Below are 26,826 nucleotides of genomic sequence, written 5' to 3'. Positions count from 1 at the left end.
GCCTTCTATTCCGTTGCCAGGTTGACGCGTTTCGAGCCGTTTTAAAATCCTCCCACTCAGGATGAGTTTTCCCATTACTAATCGGTGACCATTTTCCTTCGTTCACAGGCAGCATCGAACGTGAAGTGAAGCCCATCCCAGCCTAGACGGCGCTACCATCACCACGAGGCCAGCTTTTCCGCCCTTTTTCTCTCTCCCAGCCTGCTGCGCTTTTCCCGCTCCTGCGAGACTTACCCACCCACAAACACATATATACACACACACACACTCTCTCTCGATCTTTCGCACGACACTCACCGAAACCATCCCCGCCTCCCCCCAGGCAGCCACCTCTGCTCGATGTTCTCGTGCGCGTCCGCGCCACCAGCCTGAGCCGCTGTGTCCAGAAAACCCGCGCCTGTCCCGCGAATGCTTGCCGCTTTTCCTGCGCCTCCGACGTCGCTAGCTGCCGCCTAGTCTCCAAGCCAGCCCGCGTGTTCGGCCGCGTTCAGCAATCCTAGCTGAAGCGTTTGTGTGTGTGTGTTTGTCGCGATCTGTGTGTGTGTGTGTATGCGCGTGCCCGCGGATCGGTGCCGCGAAGTGTCCGCGAGTTTCGAGTGAGCCACAATCTCGGAGTCCCATAGCCAACCGAACCAGGCAGCCCGCGAGTGAGCCTTGTGAGAGTGCATACGTGCGTGCGTAAGCGTGTGTGTGGGTGTGTGTTGATGTGTTAGATCGGCTCTGTCCGCAAACCACCAAGAACCCAGAGCCCAGAACCGTGAGCCCATCCAGACCCTCTTGTCGACTGTGAGCAGCGAGAGAGAGAGAGAGAGAGAGCTTTTTTTCGTGTGTCTGCAACAAGCTATGGCCGCCGTGGTCAACATGACGAATCTACTGAATGGAAAGGATTCGCGCTGGCTGCAGTTGGAGGTCTGCCGGGAGTATCAGCGCAACAAATGCTCCCGCCCGGACACTGAGTGCAAGTTCGCGCACCCGCCGGCGAACGTCGAAGTACAAAACGGACGCGTGACCGCGTGCTACGACAGTATTAAGGTAGGTAGTGTGCTTTTTGGTACCGTTTGCTTAACAGGGCAAACAGCTTTCAAGTGCGAAGGGTTACGCGAGTTATTACACAATAGGTTTGAAGTCTCATATATGGTCTAGAATGGTTTTCGTGAATCTTTTTTGTCTAGGAAAAATATAAACGCCTCAGTCGTAATTCCACTTCCATTCGCTGTGATCCTTCGAATTATCTCGCCGTGAAACATCTGTAAGTCGCGAGCGTCGAAAAGCTTGCGTAGCTAATTCGAGTCCCCATAATTCCACCCGACATCGGTATCGAAAGCGAACGAGACGGTTCCGCTTCCTCGAACAACCACAGCTTCTGGCCGAGTGCCAAGAATGAACTCCCGCCGAATGGGAGCCCGCAAGTCGGTATGCCTCCAAACACGCCAGTCTGCGGGGAGTCGACTGCCTGGCGACGACCTCCGGAGCAATATGTAGAATTCGTGTCGAACTCAACCCCCATGTGGGGTTGGCCATAATGGAGCGCCCTCTCGTGGGCCGATGGAAGGGGAAAGTTTTTGCGTTATAATAATTTGGAAATTACGAAAGGGCGTAGAAAAACAGGAGCTGGTTGGCCAGAGCCGCCTACAGGATTACCGGAGGAATGTGATCCGCCTTTTCGGGGTCGGATGCTTTCTCGGGCTCCGAAATGCAGTGGTTGGGAAAAAAGGGGCGAAGGTGACAAAGTTGCTCGATCCCGAGCCTCGAGAAAACTAGTGTGTCCTTCGTCGGTCGCATAGTTTGGCACATGTTTTCGAATTGATTAAATAATTACCGATGTTTTCGCTCGTCGCTTTTAATCCGCTTTTGCTACTGTTCGTTCAAGCGTTTTGGAACGAGGGTTGGTATTTTTTTGCTGATACATTTCCAACGGTTGAACCCGTATCATCTAACGTGGGGCAAATTTCCCGAAACGACACGCGCTCCTAATTGAGTTGCCCTCGAGATGAAGCCGTTTCGCTGTTGCGGCGTGGAAATGGTGGAAAGTTTTCCTCTTTTGCCACCCATTCGGCACTTTCGCTGTATCATTTCGCGAGCGTGCAGTTAATTAGAAAGCGCTCATCATGCTCATGGTAAACACGGCTCGTCCCGATCGATCCTGCTGGCCCGCGAAAGGACGAGGATGATTTTCGTTTCCGTAAGTGGTAGCAAAAAAGATAACACGAAACCATACAGCAGAACAAAGCGCACGCTCCACCGTGCTCTGTTTGGGGTGGAATTTTTCCGTTCACTTCCGGTTTGGCGAAGGTCAGGTCCACCGGTAGGGTCGGTAGTAAAATCGGTCAACTCGGCCGCTCCGGAAGCGTCGGATTCAATTCAATAACCAGAGTTTTTTTCGTTGGGATAAATTTAATCATACTGCCACGCGTGTTCGATCCGGAGGATTGGGTACGCGAACGAAAATCGATACCACGCTGGGAAATGGATCCCCCGACTTCCGATTTGAATTTTAGGCGAGTGTTTGTGTCGCCCGGTTCCCAAATGTCGTCAGCATGGATGAGGAGAATGTCGAGCGGAGAGTGCGAGCTGCCAGTCATCCATCCATCCGTTCCGTCCCAGTGGAATGTTGATCCACCAAAACGGGCATGTCGTTGTGTTTGATTTTCCTGTTGGTGGTGTTTTTATTCTCGTTTTGGTCTGAGCCATATGTGCCCCGGAACGGTTCCGGTTGGTGTCCCACTTCCGGGCGCGTGTTTGTATTGGTGTGCGCACCGCTCAAAAAGGGATACGCGCGTGGGTGTGCGCTGAGTTTTGGTGAATATTTCATTCGAACAGAGAACGCGCCAACACCACGGATAGGGGAAGCGTTTTCCAGCCCGATACGCTCGGGAAAGCCGGCACCGATGTGCGGCGTGGAATTAAAACCGAAAAATCCACCCACGACGACACACGACGCGGGTGGCTTTTCCGCGTGTCGCCTTCGGGAGTTTCCCGCGTCTCGCGTTCTACCGGGGAAAACCCGTTGACATTGCTTGAAGGGAAGTGGGAAAAATGAAAACGCACTCCACCCATCCTGTGAAGGATTCAATGGATGACTCTTCAGTCGTTCGTTTCGCCTCGGACGGATTTCTTTATGCGGTTGGATTTGGGATCAAACGGGTGCGCGCGAAATCGCCCATAACCTTTGGCAAAGGGGGAAAAGGGGCAAAAGGGCTAAAGGCGCGCGGGAAAACAAAGGCGGAAAATCAGTCGAGCCATGTGCAGAAGGTTACGGTTACGCCTGGTGCGATATAAATCCGATCAACTGCACATATTTTCGGGAGCGGCATTTTTAATCCATTCCGGCGCTCCCGCGGGCGTAATTGCTAAGTGATTTGCCGGTAGACCGAAACGAGAGCAACCGAACCGGGAGGGCCCTAAATCCGGCGGGAAGGATTTTCCATTTCAAGTAATCCATTGTGACCGATCGTTCGCTCATTTGGACACGGTTTCGATGGGCTCTCTCGATCCATAATGAGCCGCTGCATGATGCAAGCGTTTAAGTGCGATTGCAAAAGAGGCACGCAATTAATTGCAACCGGGTATGTTTCCACACACGTGTTGGATGTTCTTCGGGGGTGGGATTTTAATGAATATCGATTGCTTTTAAAGGGAGAAAATAAATTGCACAATCTCAGCCGCAAGATTGCGTCGCAGCGCTTTCGATTGACTTGCACCAAGAATACCATTAAATTATGCGCACCTTCACTGGCGCCTAACAAGCCTCAACCACACCTCAAGGACGAAGCTCATCGCCGGTTAACGCGTCGGAGCGTTCCCGCTTCCCAGCCGGTGAGCCGTGCCGTGGCCACTTCCGGGTGTGAAAAATAACCATTTTCCAACACTCGCCTTCGGTGTCCGGACTTTCCGTCGTGGGCAACCACCCATCTTGCCTGCCGGGGCGCTTTGTTTCGCAATTACAACGTCAAGAATATCCTGACAGCTCTCTCTGCCTACCGGTTTCTGCAGCACTTTTCCGCCCTCGCTTGGGGAATTTTCCAGCATAACCCAACCCCGGACGGCATAAATGAGTAAGCACACAGTAATGGCTGCTTCACCGCGTACGCTGCGTCTTTGCTGAAAGCCTAAGGTTATAAATAATAATAATAATAATAATAATAACAAGCAGGTCGTGGTTGGGAAGCGACCAATCGTAGCATGAGCGTTGCTTGTTTTGCACCTCCGGATGGTGTTGGGTGGTGAGGAAAAATCACGGATAATAAAAACCGGGCAAAGAACCCCGGGAAACCCCCAGGAAAGGCACACACCTACACTGATAAAGCCGGCTGGTTGCGGGGAAAGAGAAAAAGAGAGAGATAAAAAGACAGCATTATGAAAGTCGGGAAAACCTGTTAAGAGTTTTAATATCATTTTTCTTTCCCTGCGCCTCGGTAATGCTGCTTTGACACGGACCGTTTTGTCTCGCTCCGAGGGGTCGGTCGATGGGGTGGCAGAAACATGGTGGGATTGAATGGGGTGGGGGTACAGGTGGGAAGGATGGCTCGTGCTATCAAAACATAAACCGCTGGTGCTTTTCACAATTTTTCCGCACTTTTGACGCGCGACAAACGGGAGAGCTCTCCTGCGTCACAGAGGCGTTTTCCTCTGGCAGCGAGGCTTTTCCTTCCTGCCACTGATTCCAGGAAAATGTCACTCGTGGTCCCGTTCGAGCACCCGCACGTGTGTGTGTATGTGTGTGGGCATGTGAATCGCAGATGATATCTACCGCGCCACGGTTGGTATTTGCTTTCGCTTTTCCGTGTGACTCTTTTCGAGTGTACCGTTGCTGCATCTTTATCTCGCCGTGTGCGCCGAAACCGGAAATTCTCCCATTCATGGTGCGTACATGGGGGAGGATGGAACCACTGGCACAAACGAACGGACAAGAGAGGATCGTTTCACAACCCCCGCGACCACCATCATTGCTGAGACTCCGCTTGAACCCGGGCCCGATCCGGGAAGGGAGAAGGATTTCCTTCCAGAAGGCAGGATGCGCTTCCGGTAGGAAAACGACTCCGCCGCAGATATAACGCGTTGATTCGCGTTACCTTGGCCATTGAGAAGGTGAGAGGGATGGTTCGCACAAAAAAAAAAAGAAAACAGGCTGGCCACCCTCTCAGAGATAGCGGCGTGGGACAAAGCATCAACATGCCGCCTGCGGGGCTGATGTTGTTATGTTGTCTTTTTATTCTGCGAGTTACCGTCATCCTTTCGCAACGAGCCTCCAAGCTCACGGTGAGAGGCACACGGACGGTGCCAACTTTCCTTCCGACACGGATGGAGGTCATTTTTCGCAGGACGAGTTTTATCAACCACCAGGCGGCTCCATCGTCGAGCCGGAACAGCGAACCCCGGTGAGGCCGGGGTGCCGCTTGACTTCCGAGAACATTTTCCCAAGTGGGTAAAGCGACGGGTGGCCGCCCTGAGGCGATTCGACCCACCACACGGCGACAGCATCGCGATCCTTAGCGCGGGCGCCATTATGAATTATGACATTTGTACCTTTGAAGCTGGTCGGGGTTTTTGTTTGTGAAGCGCCGCCTTCCAGCCCGTTCCCGAGCGTGGATCCCTTTTTGGCTGCGTGAACCGAAATGGCATTATTTTTCCCTTCTGCAAGACAACCTTCACCTTTTGCGAGGTGGTTTCCATTCCTTGCCGGTCGAGTGGAAAGTTGGCGCGTCAAAATGTGCGCTTCGATGTCACTAACGCGGGCGAAGGTAGGATTCCCCGTTGACGAGATGGCGGGAATTATGCCCGCGGGCTACCGATGTAACGCCGTAAGTTTGCTCAACTTGAGGGCGTCACTTTGCCGCGCTTTTGTTGTGGCAAGTGACGCATAACAAAAAAAAAAAGCCAACCCCAACCGGAAGTCGGCACTTGTTCGCAGAAGGAAGGCTACCTGCGGCCATTAAAGCAGCATCAGCTGAATGACTGTTCATTCCGGAGTGCGAATTCATCCAAAGAAGTCATCCTTTTAGTGATCATTAAAGCACATGCCCTCTTTTTGTGCTAGGGGTATGCTTTAAACCTGGCCATGGGCATCTTTAAAACTGCCTCCTAAAACTTCCATAAGAGTTGCCGTTTTTTTTACGTTTTCACTTGCTGCCAGAATCACTTCAAACAGGCGAGCGAGAGCTGGTTGTTTCGTTCGTTACATCGCTCGCTGCAACTGCTCCCATTTTCCCGTTCGGTTTCGGATTTTCCCCCACCCAAAACCAACCAGCCGGGTTCGGGTTGAATGCAATGACGTGTCGCTTCGTCCTGCCCAGTCAAGCCGCAGAAGCGATCCCATTGTTGGCCAGGATCGGTGCAACCACATCAAAGCACGCGGGCAGCCATCGACGCTCGGCCTTTCTCGCTTGGCAGCTGTCAGAGGCCTCGGCCTGTACGTGTCCCCGGCGGATCGCACTGTACGTGCGCCCGCCGCACGGTTGCCGTCATCTTTCGGATTTTCGGACCCGGCGCCAACCAGAAGGGCAGAAGTGAAAAACCATCCGGAATGAAATGTGAAGCAGAACGGAATGGAGGGTTGTTTCTTGTTTTTTTTTTTACTCTCGTTTGCCATCTCCCCATGCGCTCTCGGTTTTCCGTGTTTCGTTATGGTCAATTGATTAGTTTCATTTTGTAGCCAGCCCGGGTTTGTTCATGCTCCGAGAAAATCTGAAAAGGAAAGCGAGCGAGCGGTGGCAGCAAGACGAACACAAAAAAAAATGCCGTAATACCGAACCCGGAATGCCTCCGGAACGGAAGAAGGATCCGTTGCCGGTGTTCTCTATTTCATTACACGCTCGCCTGGCCGCGAGTACCCGTCGGGATGCCGGATTGCGAAGCTAGCGGCAGTTTTTTTTGTCCCGCTTCTCATCTCTCTGCTCCCACCACCGACGCTTGACGTTCATTTCCTTCAAAGTTGCGGACAGCGAGCGAAATGTGACATCGCCGGAACGCGCCATTGTTCCGCAGGTTGTCGTGATCGCAACTCGATGTGGCCACCGTTGCGGTGAGCGTTTTGAATTACACCACTGCCTTGCGGGACGGATGGATGAATGACGTGCGGGAAAAGGGCTTAGAAATTCATCATCCGTGGATCTTTACTACCCCAATGACGCTTTGGCCGTGCTGTCAATATGCTCATGCCTCAGAAGCAGCATCATCAAACGTCACTCACGTTCGAGGTGCTGAAGTACTCAACCGTCTTTACGAGGCGGTGTATTGCTCCGTTCATTGAAATTAATCGAATTGTGCAATCACGTTTATCGTCGAAGCGTTTTTGTTACGTCAGAACGCCCGACCCTCCAGGCTGCCCTCACATGACAGCTAGGTGCCCAACTGTCCGTCAAATCTTTATTTAATCGCTCCCTTAACAGCGTGCTAACTTCATTAACCACCGCTTCCACCATGCGGCCAACCACCGGTGTTGATAATTACATCACACACAACATCATTAATCACCGGTGTGGGACTTCATCGAGAGCATGATTGGAGCCGAAGACTTCTCCCAGTCGTTGGCTCCTATGAACTCGCGAGTCGTCAGTCGGTGGCAAGGTTTTTTTTCCGAGGAGCGTTTTGTTTTCCATCGTTGTCGCCTGAAGGAGAAGTCTTTGTAGAGCTGGAGCTTCTTCGCTGGAGCTTCGGTCTCGTGAGTGTGTAAACACAATCATTTGACGTCTGCCCACCTCCCGAAACCCACCCACATCCTCCAGTCGGCTGATGACAGTTCCACGTGACCCGTTCGCGGGTGCTCAGACGCGCAGCTGAGCGTGACGTGCGCTTCCTCCATTGCGTCATTTTTCGTGCGTTTTTTTTTTGCAACAAACACCCCACCAACTCCGACAGCCCTCGCATACGAGCTGACAATTATTCGCTTGGCGAGACCGCGAGCTGCTAATTTATTGGGCCAATGTTAGTCATCGCGGGGCCCATCTAGTGGCGATCAAAACCCGACGTTGTCGCCCCCGCATCAAGCACTGCCCGATGACGAGACAATACGTCGGGTTTTCAGGCTCTCCAAGTGTTGCTCGACAGTTCGGCACAGTTCACTCGACCGAATCTGGATCAATGCCGGCGTGTGGATTTGGCTTCGGCCTTAGAACTCAACCCCTTAACGTCGAGCCGTTGCTCATCGTCGTGACGACCGATGCGGGGGAATAAATTTTGTTTCACACCGAGATGGGCCCATCCCGTGTACGGGATGGGCCATTAATGGCGCCATTAAGCACTTTATCGGATGGCAGCGTGCCCCGAGGCGGAGGATTAATAGCGAGCGTGAGGCGTAAACAAGCGACGCGCTGGACGCGTGGGAGTCCCACAGAGGGTGGTATTGTCGATCGAAAGAACGCAAAATTTGAGCTGGAACGGGTTGAACGAGGGTTTTCTTCCTTTTTTTTGTTCATCCATCTTTCGCGACGGGAGATGGCAGCTCAGAGTGCGCAGTAAGAACGCACTAGGAGGTGCTAAAATAGAACCTTCTCAAAGGAACGATTATTCCATTCGTAGCCGGTGGTGATGATGCGTTTTGTTTCGGTGACGTGAGGGTGGCTTTAGGGGGGTGTCTTTTATTCCAAAAGAATCGAACGAAACGGGTTGCCACTTCCCACGTATTTATTTTAGACACCTCGAATAATAATAAAGTGAGCGTGTGCGTGCGAGTTCATTGTGCCAAAGCGATTCCGTTTCACCTACATCGAGCAGTAAATGGGAAGACAGCTTCCGGGAACCTGGTGTGTCGGTTTTGGCTAGCATCGCTAGTACCGGCCATTGTTGCTGACCCCTTTATCCGGGCCCAATATCAACACTCGCCCATTGAACCGTGATAAGGCCGGGACGGGTGTGGACAAAAATGGCCCCCAAGCCACCCGTGAGACCTAAGGGCACCATCGAGGTGGTGAACCGGTAGAGGCCCAACGGTGTCGAAAGAAGCGATCAGGTCGTCCCTTTCGAGGTTGCTTTTCCGGTTCGCTTGACCGGGGTATCTTGGGGAATTTATCTAGCCCGCTCGTCGACGGCCTACGCATGCCGAAGGCGTCCGAAAGGACGAAAGGTATCTCGATGCGGCCCTTGCTGGGAATCCAAAGCACTGGTCAGGTCCACAGCAGCACCGGTGGTGGGAGCTTTAAAAACGTGCGGAGTTTTCCCACAGCACCTCATCAATTAATCTTGCGCTCGGATCTATAAATTTCCGAACGAAAACAGATTGAACAGATTAGCCATGTTTCACAATTGCCAAATCCATAACTCGGTTCCCGTGCGGCCTGGTGCGAAACTGTGCCGGGTTCGGTTTCGGTGAGGCGATTCTCCGTCAGACACGGCGCATATATCCTTCGATCGAAGCGAACTCTCCCCACCCAACGAACGTATTGATTCCGGGGATGTTCCGTGCATAGATTAGTGTTGGTTTAGCAGCACCGATCGGTTGTCCGCACCGGTTGTCGGACTCGTTTTCTTTGCCGGGGGTTTTAAATCAGTGCACCGGGCATCAGGCATCGGGGCATTGGTGCCCGTGCGAGCGAGTGGGAAAAACCTCACCGATTCTGCGAGTGCCGAGGCCAAGGATTGCGAATGTCTGATCTCGACAGGCCGCCATCCATCTTCCGCCCGGAAGCGTACCAAGTTGCGCATTTGTTTTGGAACGGCTCCACTCGTGCCTCCACCGGCAGGCGCAATGGCAAACCACAGCTCGAGCGCCCGTTTGGTCGATAATCGCATGCAGCCGGCAAGACGGCGCCTGGTCAAGACTCCGGCATCCGGTGAACGTTCGAACATCGTGCATTCCGTGGCGTTTGTGGCGCGCTCCTTTGAGCCGATTTATGGCCGCAAGCGGTGGTGGCCCGAGTGCAAGGATAACGATACGACATCCCCGATCGGAAGGAGCACATCAAAAACATACGTCACGCCGTTTGGCTTCATTTTTCACCCGGTGGCGGAATCCATTTGCAAGGCGCACGGAAACGCTGAGCGCAGGAGTATTTTAAATTTCGCACCCGATCGCCCTGGTGTTTGAGGAATACTTTATGCTGTGGTTGCGCTCCCAGTTCCTGGTCTGACCGGCCATCGGCAGATGGTTCCGTTCGGACGAACCGGATAATGGCCCCACACGTGACGTCCAGGATGCAGGTTACGGATACGATCCTTACGGGAAGGAAGCTCGGAGGCGCGCGAAAGTTGGTCCAAACGAGCGGTTCGAGTCAGTCCGTTCCCCGTCGGGTGTGATTCGAGTACGTTCCCCCTGACCGGCACTTGTACACAGTCGTGGAATTGCGGAGAAAAAAGGATCCCCTGATTGAATCGCAGCGAATCGGAGTACCGGGGAAAAAAGGACTTGCGCTACCTGGAAACAGCCATGGCAAGGACCAGCCCAAATGAGCTCTCCGGTCGGCTCTGATGGCACTCACTGCGGTAGTGGCGTGGTAGAGAAAGTTTTCCTCTAAACCGACCCACCCCCCGGAAGGAAAAGCGGAAAGCGAAGCGAGAAATATTTCTTATTGTTTCTTGCGAGTCGCCGTTCCAGCCAGTGGCCAGGATATTGTTCCCATTGACCGTTTGAACAATCAATTGCGAAAGTGGAAAAGTTGATGGTTTTGGTTGGCTTTGTGTATGTGTGTGTGTTCGTTGTTTTCCACCAGAGTCCGGTAGTATAGTGCGCCTAAAATTGGCCAAAGAAAGCAACTCCTTGACCGGGTCGGTTGGCGTGAGGTGAGAGTTTTTAATTAAAAGTTTGCCCGTTTCGTCACACCTCGTGTATCCGAACCGTGGCTTGGAGGCTCCTTCGGGAACCGATGGGAGTGATAAAGAAATTGACCGAGGTCGTTATTCCTTGCGCGAGACACGATTCCGGGAGCAGTTTCGACGCGAAAAGCAAGAAGGAACTGTAGAGTGAAGCACAAAAAAAAACCAACGTGCTCCGGTAGAAATATAATAAATTGGTTCCCGAGTCCTGGAATCCGGGCCGCGCTGTTTGGCAGGGAATCGGTGTCTTCTCGGAGCGTTACCTTAATCTGCTTTAGTGCGTTGAACTTCCAAGCGACGGTAGTGTTGGAACGATGCGGGACGAGTAGACCAATTAATTTCCTGCTAATTAACTGGCGCATTTTCATCGACGATCTTCATCAGCACCGGAGATCCTTCGTTCGGCTGGAGCTGGGGATTTTTTTTTATCTTTCCTCCTACGTTCGAGGCTCGTTAGCCGCGAAACCGTGGCTGCGTTGGAGAGTACGCGCACTAATTGCCATCCGATTGTACATGATTGCAGCACGTATGTCCTCCGAGAGGCAGCCACGAATAAACGCGTCGGGTTTTGGCTTTGTTCGTGCCTTTCGCCGAGACTCAGGGAAGAGCGGTTGCGTTAATTTTACTTTCCAAATTTCATTACCATACCGACGTGGCACGTGCTCGCTCCGACTCAGACGAGATTAAGGAAAGGGGTTTTTGCGTTCATAATCGAATCGAAGTTACATCTGCTACGACGCGACTGGAGCCAGCTTGAGGATGGTGCGTGAATAGGTTGGATTCATTTATTGCTCGGATCGAATTTTCCCAGCTCGCATCGTCAAACGTCACCGGCGTCATCGGCGCTGATTACGGAGCGTCGGGAAATTGGGGCCTGGTTTTGGTGGGCTTTTTATGTTCGTCTCGCAAACCCGTGGAAACTCACGCCCGGCGCGAAAAATAGGTCGAACAAGCAAAAACCCCACCGCCCAACCGAAACCGGGCCACTGGGAAAGGTGAGAAACGCGTGCGACAGAAGGGACAGGTGCGGTCCCGACAGGTTCGATTCGCTTTAATTAATTAACCAAACAACTCACGGCGCTCGGGTCGCGTCGGAGTTCGCCGGAGTTAATTTTCCGAACGCGCGACTAAGCACCGGGCGGAGGACTTCGTTTGACGGGGACTTCTTGTTTTCCGAAGCGGGGCAGGACAATTTGCTCCACAAACACCGTCTCGGGGCACGATGGTGACGAGCGTCACTGTGGCCGATATCCTTAGTGTGCCGGTCCGTTCGCTCTCCTCGAGCCAGAGCTAGTTTACATCGTTAGAACGGTCCACGGCTGTGAGGCACGGCCTGATAAATTGGGCCACCCGGACCACCCCGTGTAAATTGTAATGAACCCGCGTGTGCTTGTGGCGCGTTTACGTACACGCATGGCACGTGGATGGGTGCCGAAAAGGGTGCTTTAGGATGCGGGTGCACATTTTCACCCTCCACCTCCAACGAGAGCAAATATTGGGGGCGCGCGCGCGCGCGCGCAAATGAGCTTACGATTATGCCCAATAATCAGTAACCGTGCCGATTGTTTAGCCGATTGTTTGTTTCCAATTTGCGGTGGAGTTATTACGGAAGTTTGATCGGAACGTTTTTCGCCTACCCGGCGCACCTCGGTCGGCATAAATGCTGCGTTTTGTGGTGGCACCAGCCCATTAGCCTTCGTTGGGGGTGGCAAACTTTTCGCGCCCTCGCCCGACCGTATCACTGACGATGATCGGCGTATCGAAGTAAACAGTTGGGGTTTGCTTTTTCGATCGATCAAATGCGTATCCGTGCGTTCGCTTTGCAAGACACTCGTTGGTTGGGAGGGTGAAAAATTGGCTCTTGGGAGGGTTCCGCAAGCCAGAGGGTGAATAGTTTTCGACACGGGGGTTTGCAGGCAGCAGGATGCATCTGTCTGTGGGGGGTTTCTTCGTGTATTTATGCAACCGTACCATCATCGTAAAGCCTTAATGGCGCTCGTCCGTGCATCTATACGCCTTACGTCAACCGAGTCCTGCCACCGGCAGGTCCTTGCGCTCGTTTCGATCGGCCGGCTGATTGAGCTGCTTTCGGAGTGAATTAAGTCGGCTCGTAAATGTGGCACTTTGGAATGGAACGTGAGCTTCGGGCGCTGCCGAAGGTTACGTAAAAAGAAGCACACAAAAAACACGTCCATCCACACACACTCACACCCACGCACACACGCACACACCCAAGTGGTAGGGTGGAAACTCCCCCCCCCCTCCCCGACATCGCCAGAGCCAGGAGTTCGTCTTCTGCTAATTCATTCCATCACGTCGCTTGTTTTATCGGCCCCCGGGTTACGCTCGTTCCGGGCCGACGCAAAAGGGTTCTCGCCGTCGCAGGACGAAAACCGAACGAATTCAATCATTGAGTAAAGAGCAAAACTATGTACTCACCGGAGGACACCCAGCGTCTCCTGCTGCCCGGACGTCAGCCAGCCAAAGGGACCATCGTCATATCATAGTTTCGTAATCCACTTCCGTCCGATCGGAGGGCTGGCAAACCGCAGGTGGAGCGGGATGCTGCTTCGGAAAAATCGTTCCTTCGTGTGTCCACATGTGTCCACATGTGTGTGGTACAGGCGGTCGCCGTGGGACTGGGTCAGGAACGCTTGATGCCTGCCCGATGTTGACCGAACCCTGCCGTCTTCGGGGTTGCTGTTTTGCTGGGCATCATTTTTCAATTCCATTTTCTCAACCCCCGGTTGTCCGGCCAGACTCGCTCTAATAGTGTGAGTGTATTTTTCTTCCTCTTCACTGCTATGTGTGCTTGTGTGGATGGCGCTTCATTTCGGAAGCTTTCAGGAGGCGGCAAAGCGGATGGTAAATATTTAGAGCCCAACGGCGACGAGCTGGGGGTCTGTTATCATGCTGCTTACGAGGATGTCACTATGAGGTTAGATGGTAATCTTGCGTCTGGGCTGTACAAACGAATGCTGCAGTGCATCTTGGACGGTCGAATGCCTGTTTATTGCATAATTTTTAGTCAAATATTTTAACTATCTGCACTACGGCGCGTTGTTTTGTTCACCTTCGACTTTCGCAAGGAACCCCGGTTGCAGTACACTTGCATTTTGAGGTTATGCATTTTTGCATCGCCTACTCTTTAAGTTTCTCTTCACTCGCATTGCCACGTGCAAGTACGCAGCCAAAGTAAACAGCCCGCCGGAGCTCTCACGTCTGTAAGGCACCTCCCGGGCAAATGTTCACCTCGACGAAGCAGCAACGCTGGGAAATTAATTAAGTGCACTGTTTGGCTCCGGCTAGCGAGAAGAGTACTTAAGCGCATCGGGCGCACCACATGCGACAACAGCGCGTACTGTGACAGTTTCCGCTCCAGTTGGTCGATTTGCGAAATGCGTCCGTTTTCGCGGAGGAAAAATCCCCAGCTCTGAGGATGCAAACCGAATGGTGCTATCTGCTCACGGGCAGCGCTCGGTGTCGTTGAATTGTGACGCTTCGAGAAGGAAGGGATGCATTTTTATTTTCGTCCTTTTCCAACTCCACACACTCCCGTACATGGACGAGTTCCGATGCCCAGGGAACGAGGCGACCAACTTCCGGACGACTGGTCGGGAATCCGGACAGCTCACCTGTCACCGGCGCTCCCGGGAAACGGCAACATAAGCCTTTAATGAAATCCGAGGAATTACACGAGCGAAAGCAAGCGGGCCCCGGGTCGGTGAGCGGAAGTCCCTGGTCTGGCGGCGCGAGAACGCGAACGCTGCAGCAACTTTGTCGGTTTGCTCGCACATACGTCGGAGCTCGAAATAACAACACAGTGCAACAAGAGGGACAAAAAAGGGTTGCCGTTGCATTCGAGCTAGAATGTCCCGGCCATCCCGGTGACGGTTGTGCCAAGGTTTGTGCCAATCCTGTGCCTTCCTGGAGTGCTGGAGCGACTTTTCAACCGCTCGCTCAACCATAGCACAATGTTGGTTTTTGTGTTAAATCGAGTTTGAAACGGGCGGGAGGACCAACCAACCGACCAGCCGGGATTACGTTTATTCCGATTGAACTGAGTTTTGTGAATTCATCATCCCTGCCGGGCAGATCAACGTCACCATTCAAGGGATTCCGGTTCGGCCCCGGGACACATTGACTGCTCAGTAACTCTGGAACTGCAGCTTCCGGTTCTAGCACGTGAAGTTGATTGTAAGTGCGTACAAATCGATCCCGCACCAGTGCGACCGGCAATTGTCGGTAGCATGTGCCCTCAAAATGCCGGCTTCCCGTTTCGGCTCGACCAGAAACTCATCTCGGAATTTCACTCCCAAACAGGGCTTTGCTGCGTAATCCTACTTGTGGAAAAATGTACACCAATTTCCTCCGACCGGTTCGGGCCAGGCGTTCCTTCGAATAATGTAATCATCATCATCTACATCGGCGTCCCTCTCGTGGCTTTGTCGAGAAAAAGGGATGCCCCAGCAAAAAGGAGAGCAAATTTAAAACAACAAATTAAATTGAACATAATCTCATTTGTTGCGGTTCAATGGCAATAATTCCGGTCGCTAGCCAGGCCGGGCGTTCTTTGGCTGTGGGCTTTGCATGCCGAGAGATACCGCTGCTGAGCTACCGGGGTAGGTTTTTCCACTCCGACTCCTTGCGTTTTCCAGCCCTAGCTCTACGTGCTGGTCCCGGGACGAGCTTATTCCGCCCGGTGAGAACGTAGACTTCGGGAATGGTACAAAGGCGCCGGCATTTACATCGGGATTGGCCGAGTAGGGACCGGATTTTCCGGTGGGTGAATTTTCCCCGGGTGGGGTGGGATGCCGAGAGATTTGGCAAATGTGATGTGTGTTACCTTTTTACATGCGCCACGCTTGGTGTGGGATGGGAGGCCACCCATCGATCGGGCGCTTTTTCCAGCTTTTCCATTGCGATGGCGGATGGGTGGTGTGTTGTTGCCTTTCGCTTCCAAATCGGGTAATGGGATTACGGTCCGCCAACATCGGGGGTGGAATAAAAATGTGTACACGCTTCGGTTTTTTGCTCCCGGGCTCGCGCTGCCATGCGTGCTTTTTGATAATTATTTCGGGCCTATGAAAAATGCCCGTGGAAATGCACCAGCCAAAGCGATGCCCAAAGCACACGCTGCAAACGAGACCGATAAAGTCGTTCATCGTATCGTTTTGCATCCATTAAAGTGCCTTAATGGCGCCGTATGGACATCGACCCGTCAATCACCAGCTAAAACCGTTCATTCTGTGGTAAATTAATTTTAAAAAATCCCCTTTTTAGGTGGATCGTGTACTTGGTTTTACGTGGAAAATAGCGCATTTGAAATTTCATATGCGGCTTGTCAAATAAAACGTTTATCTTCTCGGGGATTTTGCAATCGGGATGATTCGTTTCATCTTTTTTTGTTCTGCTCGTTGCATTCGTACAAAAACCAGATGGCAACTAACATTTCCGAACTAACATTTCCATGCATTTCCATTCTCGTTCCAGGTAAATGCCGCTCAACGGTACCTACATTCTTCGGTGGGAAGTTTTCTCTTTCATTTGACTTTCTCCTCGTTGGGTAATATGTTACATGTTCCAAATATCTAACATCGCTCGGTGTGCATCCTCCGTAGTGACGAAGCGTCGGACGGGAATCGCTAATTAGTCTGACATGGAATGAAAACGCGAGCTTCATTTGCATGCCGTTTCCTTGAACAATGTCACCGGGGGTTTTGAATGAAAGAGAATCAACCAAAACAAAAAACCAACCACACTGTGTGTGCTTTTGCAAAAGAAAACTCACTGCAGCTTAATTAAATTTGACCATAGATTCCAGCGAGCATGGTCACACAAATTCCGGTCGTTCTATGTCACCTCTCTAGCCACTCTCTCGGCCAGCGCCTTCCGCTTCCGGTGCCGCTTTCGCAGCATATAAATTAACCTCGCGGCCGTTTTATGCATTTTATTTAAAACAACCGTCGAGTCCCTAGCAGCCGCCACTATTTTCGGCATTCGCTCGATAGCATCTTTGTTTTATGACCACCGTAAGTGTGTGTATGTGTTTGCGTGGCCCTTTTTTGCGGTTGACACATTGTTTCCTTGCCGGTTCACTTGGTCGAGGGCGCCATAAACGTCAGCGTCGGCGCGAACAGCGTGGCGGGCAAATGAAAGTGAAACGCGGCACGCAAACACAATCACCCACCGGAACTGGAGCTCTAGGATGAAACCCTCACACGACGGCTGACGCCAGGGCAGGTGCCTAATTATGCACAGTTTTTCCTCCTACCCAGTGGGGAGTTTTATTTCGGTGGCTCAAAACTACGCCCGACTTTACGTAGCGGGAGGCTTACTGATGAATAGCACCGAATTGATTCGCACTCATTAATTCCAGCAGCTAAGTGCTGAAGCGCCTCTCCACCGAACTCGCCCACCAACCACGCACCTCTCGCAATCGTTCGTCATTGAAAGCGCTCTTGTTTGACCGGCTCCGAAGGCTACGCTCACCTTGTCAGCCAGCCACCGAGTTTCCGAGTGAATAGCATTTCGATTGCTTCCACCATTGCCACCGTTTGCTGGAGTGGCCTCCCACGGGGGCAACTTCGCATCTTTCCGTGGCCCTGGGAAGGTCACCGGACTTGGGACGGACGGCGGGAAAACTACTTCCGATTCAATTGGATTCCGATCGCCGCCACCGGTTCGCCTGTTGTCATTCGGTGCCAGCTTCCAGCTTCAATTGATTAGAATCGGTGGTGGGCTCTTCGCTTTTCTCGCTCGTCTCGTTTTCTTGTCCTGGCTTTTCCGTCAGTTTCCACTCCTCCCCCTTCCCACCCATGGTGGGTTGCTCTTTTCAGCCGTTCGGTCGATCTTCGGGCAGAGGATGGCCGTTCTCTCGGTGGACAAATTAAGTTTGAAGTGAAGTTTTCGTTCCATTCCATTGCGCGGCTTGCTTCTGCGGATGGTGCCGCTGCAAGGAGACCCTCTTTTTCGGACGTTCAATCTATACGCCTTGGAATTGGGCTGCCATTTCAGATTTTGTTCTCCCCGCTATGCCCAAACGACCTCTGCTCGATGCGAAAGTGGAAAATGGAAAAATCGAAATCGATGCAATCGACTCCGATTGCGAGTGAGGAAAAGCGAGAGCGTGAGCGAGTTCCGTTTCGTTCGTTAAGAGGCAAATTTTTGTTTCCGGGCATTTCTGGCCGAGCAGACGGGCTCGAGGAATTTTCTCTCAATCAGTTGACCCTCGGATTCCTTTCGGTTGGTTGGTCACGTGCACGGATCCGTTGCGGTGGGGCAGTTTTCGCTTCCAATCGAACCCTCCGGTGAGGTAATGGGGTTTGTTTTTTCGAAGGCGGATGAGTAGAAGAATGGAGCTGACACGACGATGAGCCGAAAGCCATGGAAGCGTATAGGAAAAAGCAAAACTATAGAGAGTGGGATTTGGTGCAGCAAGACACTTAATGTTGAAATTTTGCACGAGGTTACAGGATGGCGCTCGGTCAGCGGTTAAATACTCCTCGAAAGCATCCGGAAGCTGCAAGAAACGGTCCTCGCAAACGAACGAACGGCTGGCACCTCGTCGTCGTCGGCATCGGAGGACAAAGTTTCGGAGACCTTGTGTAAACGGAACCGAAGGAAGCTCGGTTGACAACCGAAATGCGTCCCATTATTTCGTTCATTCGAGTATCACTGGAGTGCCGGGCGTTCTGGTGCTTCTTATCCGTTCCCGGGGCTACCTAGCGTGTCCTTCCGCGAGACCAGGAGCCAGGAGCAGGCTTTAGAGTCACTTGCTTCGATGTGGTGTGTGGGGAGAACCTTTCTTTTAAAGGATCCGTGTGTTTTTCCATCCCAAATTGGTGCTTAAAGTGCTAGGTGGTTATGGGGGAGCATCCTACGGCGTTGAGGATGACCTACGACTACGAGACACGCTCCGTACGGCAGCGACAGGAAGTGAGGGCAACAAAAGCGACCGCCACAGGGGTTTGGGAAGAGGATTTTCGTTTGAGCACTGGGGCTTTTTTGTTCACCTCACCCATTCCATCTAGCCTTGCGCTAAGGCTTGCAAGGAAGCGACGATGACGGAGTGCATCCGGGATTCGAAGAGTAATTACTTGATTTTCCGCTCCGGTGCGCATCCGCACCACAAGACAAAGTTCATCGTTCGAGCCAGACCCTCGAGGAGTGCGGAGCGTAGGAGCGTGGGAGTGCATCCGCGGGGGTGTAAGCATATTTTAATTTCATTTTTACAATTACCCTCCAGACGCCGCTGGAGAATGGAGAAGCAGAAGAAAAACATAATCCTTCACGCTAACCCCGGAAGGAGGAAAACCTGGAAAATCATCGCGAGGCAATCAAGTGGATGAGCGAAGAAAAGATGTCACTCTAGCGGGTGAAAGCGGGAGCTTTTTCTTTCTCGCACAAAAATCTCTGCTTCTTCCGAGGCCCGCGAGGAAAATCCGGAAAATTAAGCGATGGAGCTCGCGAGCAGGGAGCTTGGGTTCACATTATCGAGGCCACAGCCTGCGAGTTATTAGTTGATGGTGGAAAATTGCGTTCCACACCCTTGGTCGCACTCTCGCCCCCACCTATGGCGCGGAAAAGTTGCCCTCCACTGAATGGAAAACTTTTTATCTGCCCTGCTCGCGTTTCCCGGTGGCGTGGGATGTTGCTCTTGGCGGTTGATCCCGGTTCCCGGCGCTCGGCAGTCGGCATCATCCTGACAACCGCACCGTCTCTCGCGCCACTTTTTCTTGACAATAAATCAAACATTTTCCGACTCCACCGACACCCTCCGTACCGTTTGACCCCGATGGAAGCGGGGGTGCGCTTTTAATTCATCGTCAATCAGACGAGGAATGTCAAGTATCTCGTTGCTCGGCTGGAGCAGTCAACTCCTGCGCGACTGCCGCGAGTGACAAGACGGGTGTCATTGGGCCGCCGCGCACCCGCAGCTGTCGTCGCTACACCGTCGCCGATATCACAATGAACCAGCTCCTTAACTCAATAATGCGGTAAACCTGTCAGCTGTGCTGCGCCCTCGGCACACTTCTCGCCTTTCGCGAGGAGCATTCCACCGCTCTCGGCGAGTTTGGCAAATATTTTCCAAAGTAATTATAAAGGCATCGGTCGGTGGGGTCGTCGAGCGGGTCGGTTGGTCGGTCATGAATCATTAAACTTTTGTCTCCCAAGCATGCCGTGGGAGTCGATTACAGTGCGCGGGGGTGAGCGATTTACGGTAACGCGATATTCGCGCGGGTGCGACCACGAGTCATGATGGATGCCGTTTTGTGCCAACTTTCCGCCAGGTGATAAAATGGCCCTCGGGATCGTCGCGTTATTTGTCTCGATTTCCGATCTTCCGCCTTTTCCCAGGACACGTGCGAGTGTGTGCATGTGTGTGTGTGCGTAGGGAATCGAAGGGAACGCTCCAGAATGACGGGGTGACATTCTGTTGGGGCTACATGTGCACGAACGTCGTCTTATCGGATTTTCCACCACCCCTTCCGGCTATGCTGGTGGTTCGTGAGTGGGATGGGATGGAAACGCGCGGCCGCGGATTTGGAGATAAATTTTATGAGGTTTTATTACGACAGCGAAACATGAGATTGATTCCCGGTTATTGGCGTGGGGATTTGTGTCGGGTTCGTTGCGCTTGTCGACGTTCGCGATCTGGTGCTCCATTTTCCGGGGCTTCCGTTAGCGTGTTCGGAACGACTGCGCTGGATGTGAGTCACGGATGACGGTTTCTCGAACGCGTGTATCGATTTGGGAAGACTTGGGTTTGAACGAAACGAATTGTTTAAACGCTGTAGTGGTTGATTTGATTCCATCGAAAAACCACATAAATCTGCATGTGCTTTGCTCGCGGGCTGCGCCAATCCACTCACTCTTTTCTATTAGAATATCGACATTAATTGACTATTTATGAGTTGTCAGGGTTGGACGGAATAAAACAACACCGGTCATTGCTCGAGAACCGGCTCGCCAGCTTCTGAGCGATAAGCGGCCCATTTTATTGCCTCTCGGAACCGTCCAGTCCAGGTATCCAACCGGAACTCCAGGCTAGCGAGATACTAATCAATTCTCCTTTCGACCGTCTCCGCTCGTCGGGTTTTGCGGAGGTGTCAAAGCTATCGATTGTTGGCAAATGGACACCGTGCGGGAGAAATTGTTTACTCCGAACACCACGTCATCCGCGAAGAACCCATTTCACCCACGAGCCTGCTGCGGGTCGATGTCCCGCGGATCGAGATGTGGGCCGGTTTTTGCGATGACCATCGCTGGAGGACAACATACGTTCGCCAGCACTAGCGCTAGCGCTGGTGCCTGTTTGCGTAGGAAGCCATCCGAACGGCAGCCTATCGAGTGAGTATCAAGCGCAATTCGGGAAATTGCGTCCGGTTGCACCACTAGCTGTCAGGATGGCGTGCGTTCGCGGCATGCCGACTTGACCGAACCAGGGCTAGGCGTCTTTCAGAACGTCCCTCGAGGGTACCTGTCCGAGGAACACCTGCGTTTCGGATGGCCCAATTTCACGAACCCGGTGGTGGTCGTTCGGCACGATTTACATCCACCGTCGCAGCAGTCTAATAATTCGCATTCCCTTGTCGGCGGAGCACGAGACGCTCGAATGGACCGACTGGACGTCGGTGGGCTTGTTACATGCGAACGGTTGTGTCGATTTCTGCCCCATTGCAGGCGATCCAGCCAGGATGCGCTATCGACTGTCGCTTGCCAGGCCTGTCAAGTGGACGAACGTGCCTTAGGGCGGACGATTTTTACCGCCAAGCTCGTGCGAACCCTTTGCGGAATGGCGTTCCGATCCCGACGCGTCGTTTGCATCGCTCGAGTGCGGTTTTGCGAATTTTCTTCCCAATGCCGAGCTCGACGCTCATCCATTCTCTCGATTACCGCATCGAAACGGCCTGAAGGGGTTGCTTGTTGTCTGCATCGACGAGCGACGACGAACGATACAAGCATATTGGGGCTGTACCGTGTAACGGTTGATTAGATTTCGATTAAAACGTGCCCCTGAAGGTCGTCACAAACCCTCCTGGGGGGCTGGATGCGATTTTTGCGGTTCGTTTCGTTTCTTTCTGGGGACGTTTGTTTTGACACTTGACTAATTACACCTGCTAAATGCGGATAATTGTACGTCACAACAGCCAAGAATGTGGCAAAGATCCTCGTTAGTCGACTAGACACTTTCGGCTATTTTTTTACAGACCTGAAGCATACCCAACCATGGCTGAAACCATAAAAGTCGCATCGCAAAACTAATTCGAACTTGCCTTTTTGCTCCTGTTTAAAGCTTTAAATTTAGACTTTCTTTCATAGAAACTAGAGAAAATTCTCGAATACAAAGAACATAGAAATTTAAATACTAATTTTTAAATTCAATTATCCGAGCATATTTTACAATGGCAAAGGTACCTTCGCAACGAAGCTATCAGTAAGAATGCAGATAAATAAAAACAGTTAACAAATAGAGTGCACAATAAATGACATCGGCTCGCACAAAACCGAGTAAATCAGCTAGTTTTCAATTTCTGACGTCGGCTGCCCATCTCACTGGTCGCCATTTGTCAGGGTGAAAAATGGAAAACACCCGACCCGAGCCGGTGCAAAACGAAGCAAAAATTTCGATGAAAACGAAATCAATCCACCGACCGAACCGGAACTCACCTGCTTAATTTGGCTGCCCGGAGCTTGCCCGCCAGTTGTCAGCCAGGCGGCCGAACATTGCCCGGCACCTCGACAGCTTGTGCGGACAGCAGCTGCGTGCCTTTTTTCCGAGGTAGGAAAAACTTTCCCGACCACGGAAAAAAGCACACGAAGTAAAACACACAAGGCACAGAAGAAAAAAAAACACACAAAATCTATCTGCAACATTTTGGCATTTTCGGCGCAACGTGGCGCACGTGTCCCCTGTGTATATCATTAATCATCACACCTTTCGCCGGAAAATGTCACGACACCAGGACGTCGGGGAGAAATGAACGCCTGCTCGGTTCTTAACTAGCGGCTGCTTGTTCCTCCGGTGGACGTGTCCGGTGGAACGTGGCTCCGAGGGACCTCCTTCCGGCTGAGGCGGTGACTTTCTGACACTTGCCAGCTCCTGGCCGACCATCTGGCGTCGGAGTCTGGAACTAGGCGAGGATATTCGAGATGCAAGAGATCCGGAGTTGTCGCTGCCTTTCTTTTTTCTCTCGGTGCGCTGTTGCGCCGATTCTTATTGCTGCTTGTTGTCGGGCATTTTCCCATCCTTGCTTGGCCGCACCGAGAGATAAATGAGCTGCTCGCTCGCTTTGTGTTTCCTTGGGCGTACGACACAACGACGTGCGAATTCCTACCGCTCGAGCTCGAGCACTGTGTGGCGTCAGAAAGCCAACAAGGGGCGAAAAAAAGAAGGGGAACCAGACCCGAGTGTGTATTCATAAAACCGTAAAGCGAGAACTGGAGAGAAGCGGTGGCACCATAAAAAAGGGATAAGTTTTGATTCTGCGGTGCCGTGAGCGCTCTTCTAAGAATGGGGCCAACGAAAAAAAGAACGAAAGCGAGGGATTTGAATGCGAAAGACCGCGCGGAATGCGGCGCTGGATGCCGGAAAAGTGTGTTGTGCATTTTTCTGCAGCCCCGTCCACCGAGACGCACGGTGTCGCATGCTGATTTCGGGTACGTGACAGATGGAAATATGATTTTCTCTGTGACTCGCTCTCACTCCCGGGGCCAGCGCTTTTTGTCGTCTATTTAGAATAACTGGTAATCCGGTAGAAGAGGGTGGTTGGACGGGAGCAACCCGGACCACGTGACCCGGAGAAGGCTGACTTTGCGCGTGGTTGGCAGGAATTGCCACGACTCAGCCGTAGAGAAGCGCTCCACGGGTGGCATGCAAATGTTGCATGCACTGCACAACCGCAGCATCTCGTTCTGTGACTGCATGATGATAAAATGATGACTTTTTTCCACCATTTTCCCAGCGCGCGACCGCGGGATTTCTTCGTTAAGGTCCTTTTTGCTCCTCTTCGATAACGCGCCCAAATCTAGATTCGGTTTCCATTCACGTTGTGCCCGAGCGATGATGCGGTGATGTCTTTTGCTGCATGCGGGCATTTCGTATAGCACATTCGTCAAGATTAGCGAAAAACCGACGGTGCATTGCGGCAGAGAGTGGAATGAAAAACGATCAAAGCGTTTCGGGCACGGTGGGCCGATGGAGAGGGACACAAATCTTCATTCCGATGGCCCGATGTGTCATGTGGTCGAGTGTGGTGTGTCAAGGACGCGCCCGCCATTATCGTTATCGATTCGGGGATCTGCGTCCCATTTAATCGCCTTCGATGGTGGGGAAAAAAAAAAGAATCAAAAAGGGTGCGCCAAACGAATTTTCGTCCTTCGGCGAGGACGATTAGTCGCTCGGGGTTTCGTTTTCGCTTTCGCAGTCCGGTCGAGTCGAAGGACGAACCGTGATCGGGGAGGTTCGATCCATCAGTGGCATAGGGCAAGGAATTTAATCAATTAACCCCCGGCATCGCGGAGTGCGTTCGAACATGGGCGAGCCGTTTTATTGGTGTGTTGGGATGTCCTTGTTCCTCTCGGGCATCCACCCGGTTCTCGGGCGGGTGGGTTTTCGCCGAACGATGCGAAATCTAATAAAACCCCAAAAACCCAACCCGGCCCCCAGTTGGAACCGTGTCAATTTAGCATCCAGTTAATTAAACTCATCTCATCGATCGGCACCGTGTCGGGACACGAAGGATGATTGAACGGTCGACCGAAGGGACCCCATTTGGGACCCAAGCGAGACCATTAACCTGGCCCCGATCTAAAGCAGCAAGGTGACGGAAATTTTGAAGATCCTCCGAAAAACGCCTCCTCCGTGTACGGTGTACCGGTGGATAGATAAATCACCGCGATGGCGTTGCTGTTGGTGCTTCCGGGACGGGTCGCTGGGATCCGGGGTTGACCTAAAAAGGTGGTCGTTTGCTTTACCACTTCATTGCTGCTACTCATTAACCGGGCGCGCTAGAACGGGATTAAACAGCCCTGGGACAGAGCTCATTTCGGGGAAAATGATGCCGGAAAAAGGGGGTGTAGTTCGAGTGAAAAAGGAAGTGGTGAAAAAAAACGACCTCAACCACAAAATCTACTCAGGCCTGATATGCGAAGAGGACGTTTACGGTGCGAAATCACGTCCCACGACAGCCCGAGGGCAAAGATTGAGCAGATAACGCTTCACATCCCTCAACCACACGGGTCACTTTCCCGGCCTCGAGTCGCCGGAACATACGTTGCTGTTATGCGTGTTTTTTTTTTCTCCTCACTGATGGCCAGATGTCTCCAAAGTCGCTTTCACGGCCGGGAAAAGCCGAACAAGAGCTCACGTACCGGCCCCCGGGAGGTCGCGCTAATAAAACCACAACTCTCCGGCCGGTATTTAAAGGGCAGTTATTAAAGCCGCCTTTCCTTCGCTGAAGGTACCTGCCGCATCGGCAGGATCCTCCGCGACACCGGGACGTGAAATATGCTGCAGGTGTGCCAGCGATAGTAGAGCCACGTCGTGGGGAAACCCGATGGAGCCGCCCAGTACATGACGCTACATCGGCCATCGGCGTGACCGTACTTACTCGCCCACCATTAAACGTGTCCGGTTTGGTGTGTGTGTGTGTGTATGTGTGTCAACCGTTCGTGTCATGGTAGCTTTTTCCACCCCGAAGGGCATCCTGTGTTTGCTGGTATCGATAAAAATGTTTTACATGATTATATTTTCCTTTCCCGGCTCGCGCCACCGAGTTGCTGCTACGTGGTGGCCCTTTTACGCTGGAATTGCGGTGCGGTTTAAAAACAGATTTCCCAACGATAGCCGCACGCTGGGTGCGGTGTTGTCAGAGGAAGGTGATTAAAAATTTAACCTCAATACAACCTCCCCTGGTTGGTTTCCCAGTACCGACGGAATGGCGCCAGTGTCGCAATCTCAATGAAATCCCCTTGGTATCACAGTGCACGCGGTGTGGTCGATGTGGTTCTTGCTAATATAATGTCCGGGTCGTCGCGAGAAAGGTCATACCAGCGTCACGCTAGCACGCGTTTATATCCCTGTTTGCGGCCACGAACTACAGCGTGTGGTGTTTTTCGTGCAGCGACCAACGTCAATACTTCTAGCACATTTTAGTTGCATTTTGATATGAATATTTGCTGGGTTTTATTGTGTAAAGCACATTACTTATAAGTGTTTCTCTTTTACATTACAGGTGAGTGATTAAAAACTGTACAAACACCGCACTAAACATCCCGTAAGTACGCACTCCAACTTTCCGCAACAAGCGGCTCTTTGTCGACAGCCTTACCAACGAGTGGTCTTCAATTAAAACTTCGTAAGGGAAAAATTAACTTTATAATTGCACCCCGTTCGCCGATCAGGCTCGCGAAATTTCATCGATGGTCGGGCGGATAATTTTTGATTCACTCGCAAATTGTGAAAACTTGCCCCGTGCGGGTCCACGGCAATCGCAATCAAGCCAAGGGATTAAGGAAGTAATGGAAATTTCTAGCTCCCAGCGATGAATAAAATGATTTAAAGGCTATTTATAAAGCGCCTCTCGGTTTTTTTGTGTGCAGCCAGTAGATGGGTTTGCCGGGAGAGTAACGAATACATCGTACCAGTAGAGCATGGATTTGGTTCTTTTTAACATAGTTAGCGATCGAGTTTTTTTTTTCCTGTTATCCTTCCATCGTGCTCGGCTAAAGTTTCCACCGGATCGACCCATGGTTGGAGCATAGTGTACCAGAGAAAATGGGAGAGAGAGAGAGAGAGACGGATATATACCGGCACCCTGACCGTGCACGAAGCAACGATATTCGATCCCCGGTGGGTGTGGGAAAAGCTGCTTTTCCGGCACCATAAACATTTCGCTCGCACCCATTTCGGGAGATAAACTTTCGCCCCCGTGCCGAACGGGGCCCTAGTAAGGGTGGCACGTAAAATGCGAACCCGCGCCCACATCCAAGCCTCCCGGGGGGCGGTCGGTGGCAATCGTAAGCGACAAATGGTTGAAAGCTTTTAAGTGGATTATGGGAACAAATGTTGCCGCC

General features: G+C 52.1%; 1 protein-coding gene across 1 annotated transcript in view; it reads left to right on the top strand.

The window, feature by feature from the left end:
* The first annotated feature begins 843 nt into the window (after nucleotides 1–843).
* LOC128731236 (uncharacterized) overlaps nucleotides 844–26,826 on the top strand; it is a 205,157-nt gene continuing 179,174 nt past the window's right edge. Inside the window, exon 1 of the mRNA XM_053824342.1 lies at nucleotides 844–1,032. Coding sequence (XP_053680317.1) covers nucleotides 844–1,032 — 189 coding nt within the window. The remainder of the gene's footprint in view (nucleotides 1,033–26,826) is intronic.

This window comes from Anopheles nili, chromosome 2, assembly GCF_943737925.1.
Source record: "Anopheles nili chromosome 2, idAnoNiliSN_F5_01, whole genome shotgun sequence".
NCBI classification, from domain to species: Eukaryota; Metazoa; Arthropoda; class Insecta; order Diptera; family Culicidae; genus Anopheles; species Anopheles nili.
Note: the sequence above shows the minus strand (reverse complement) of the source record. Positions and strands in the feature narration are given on the sequence as shown.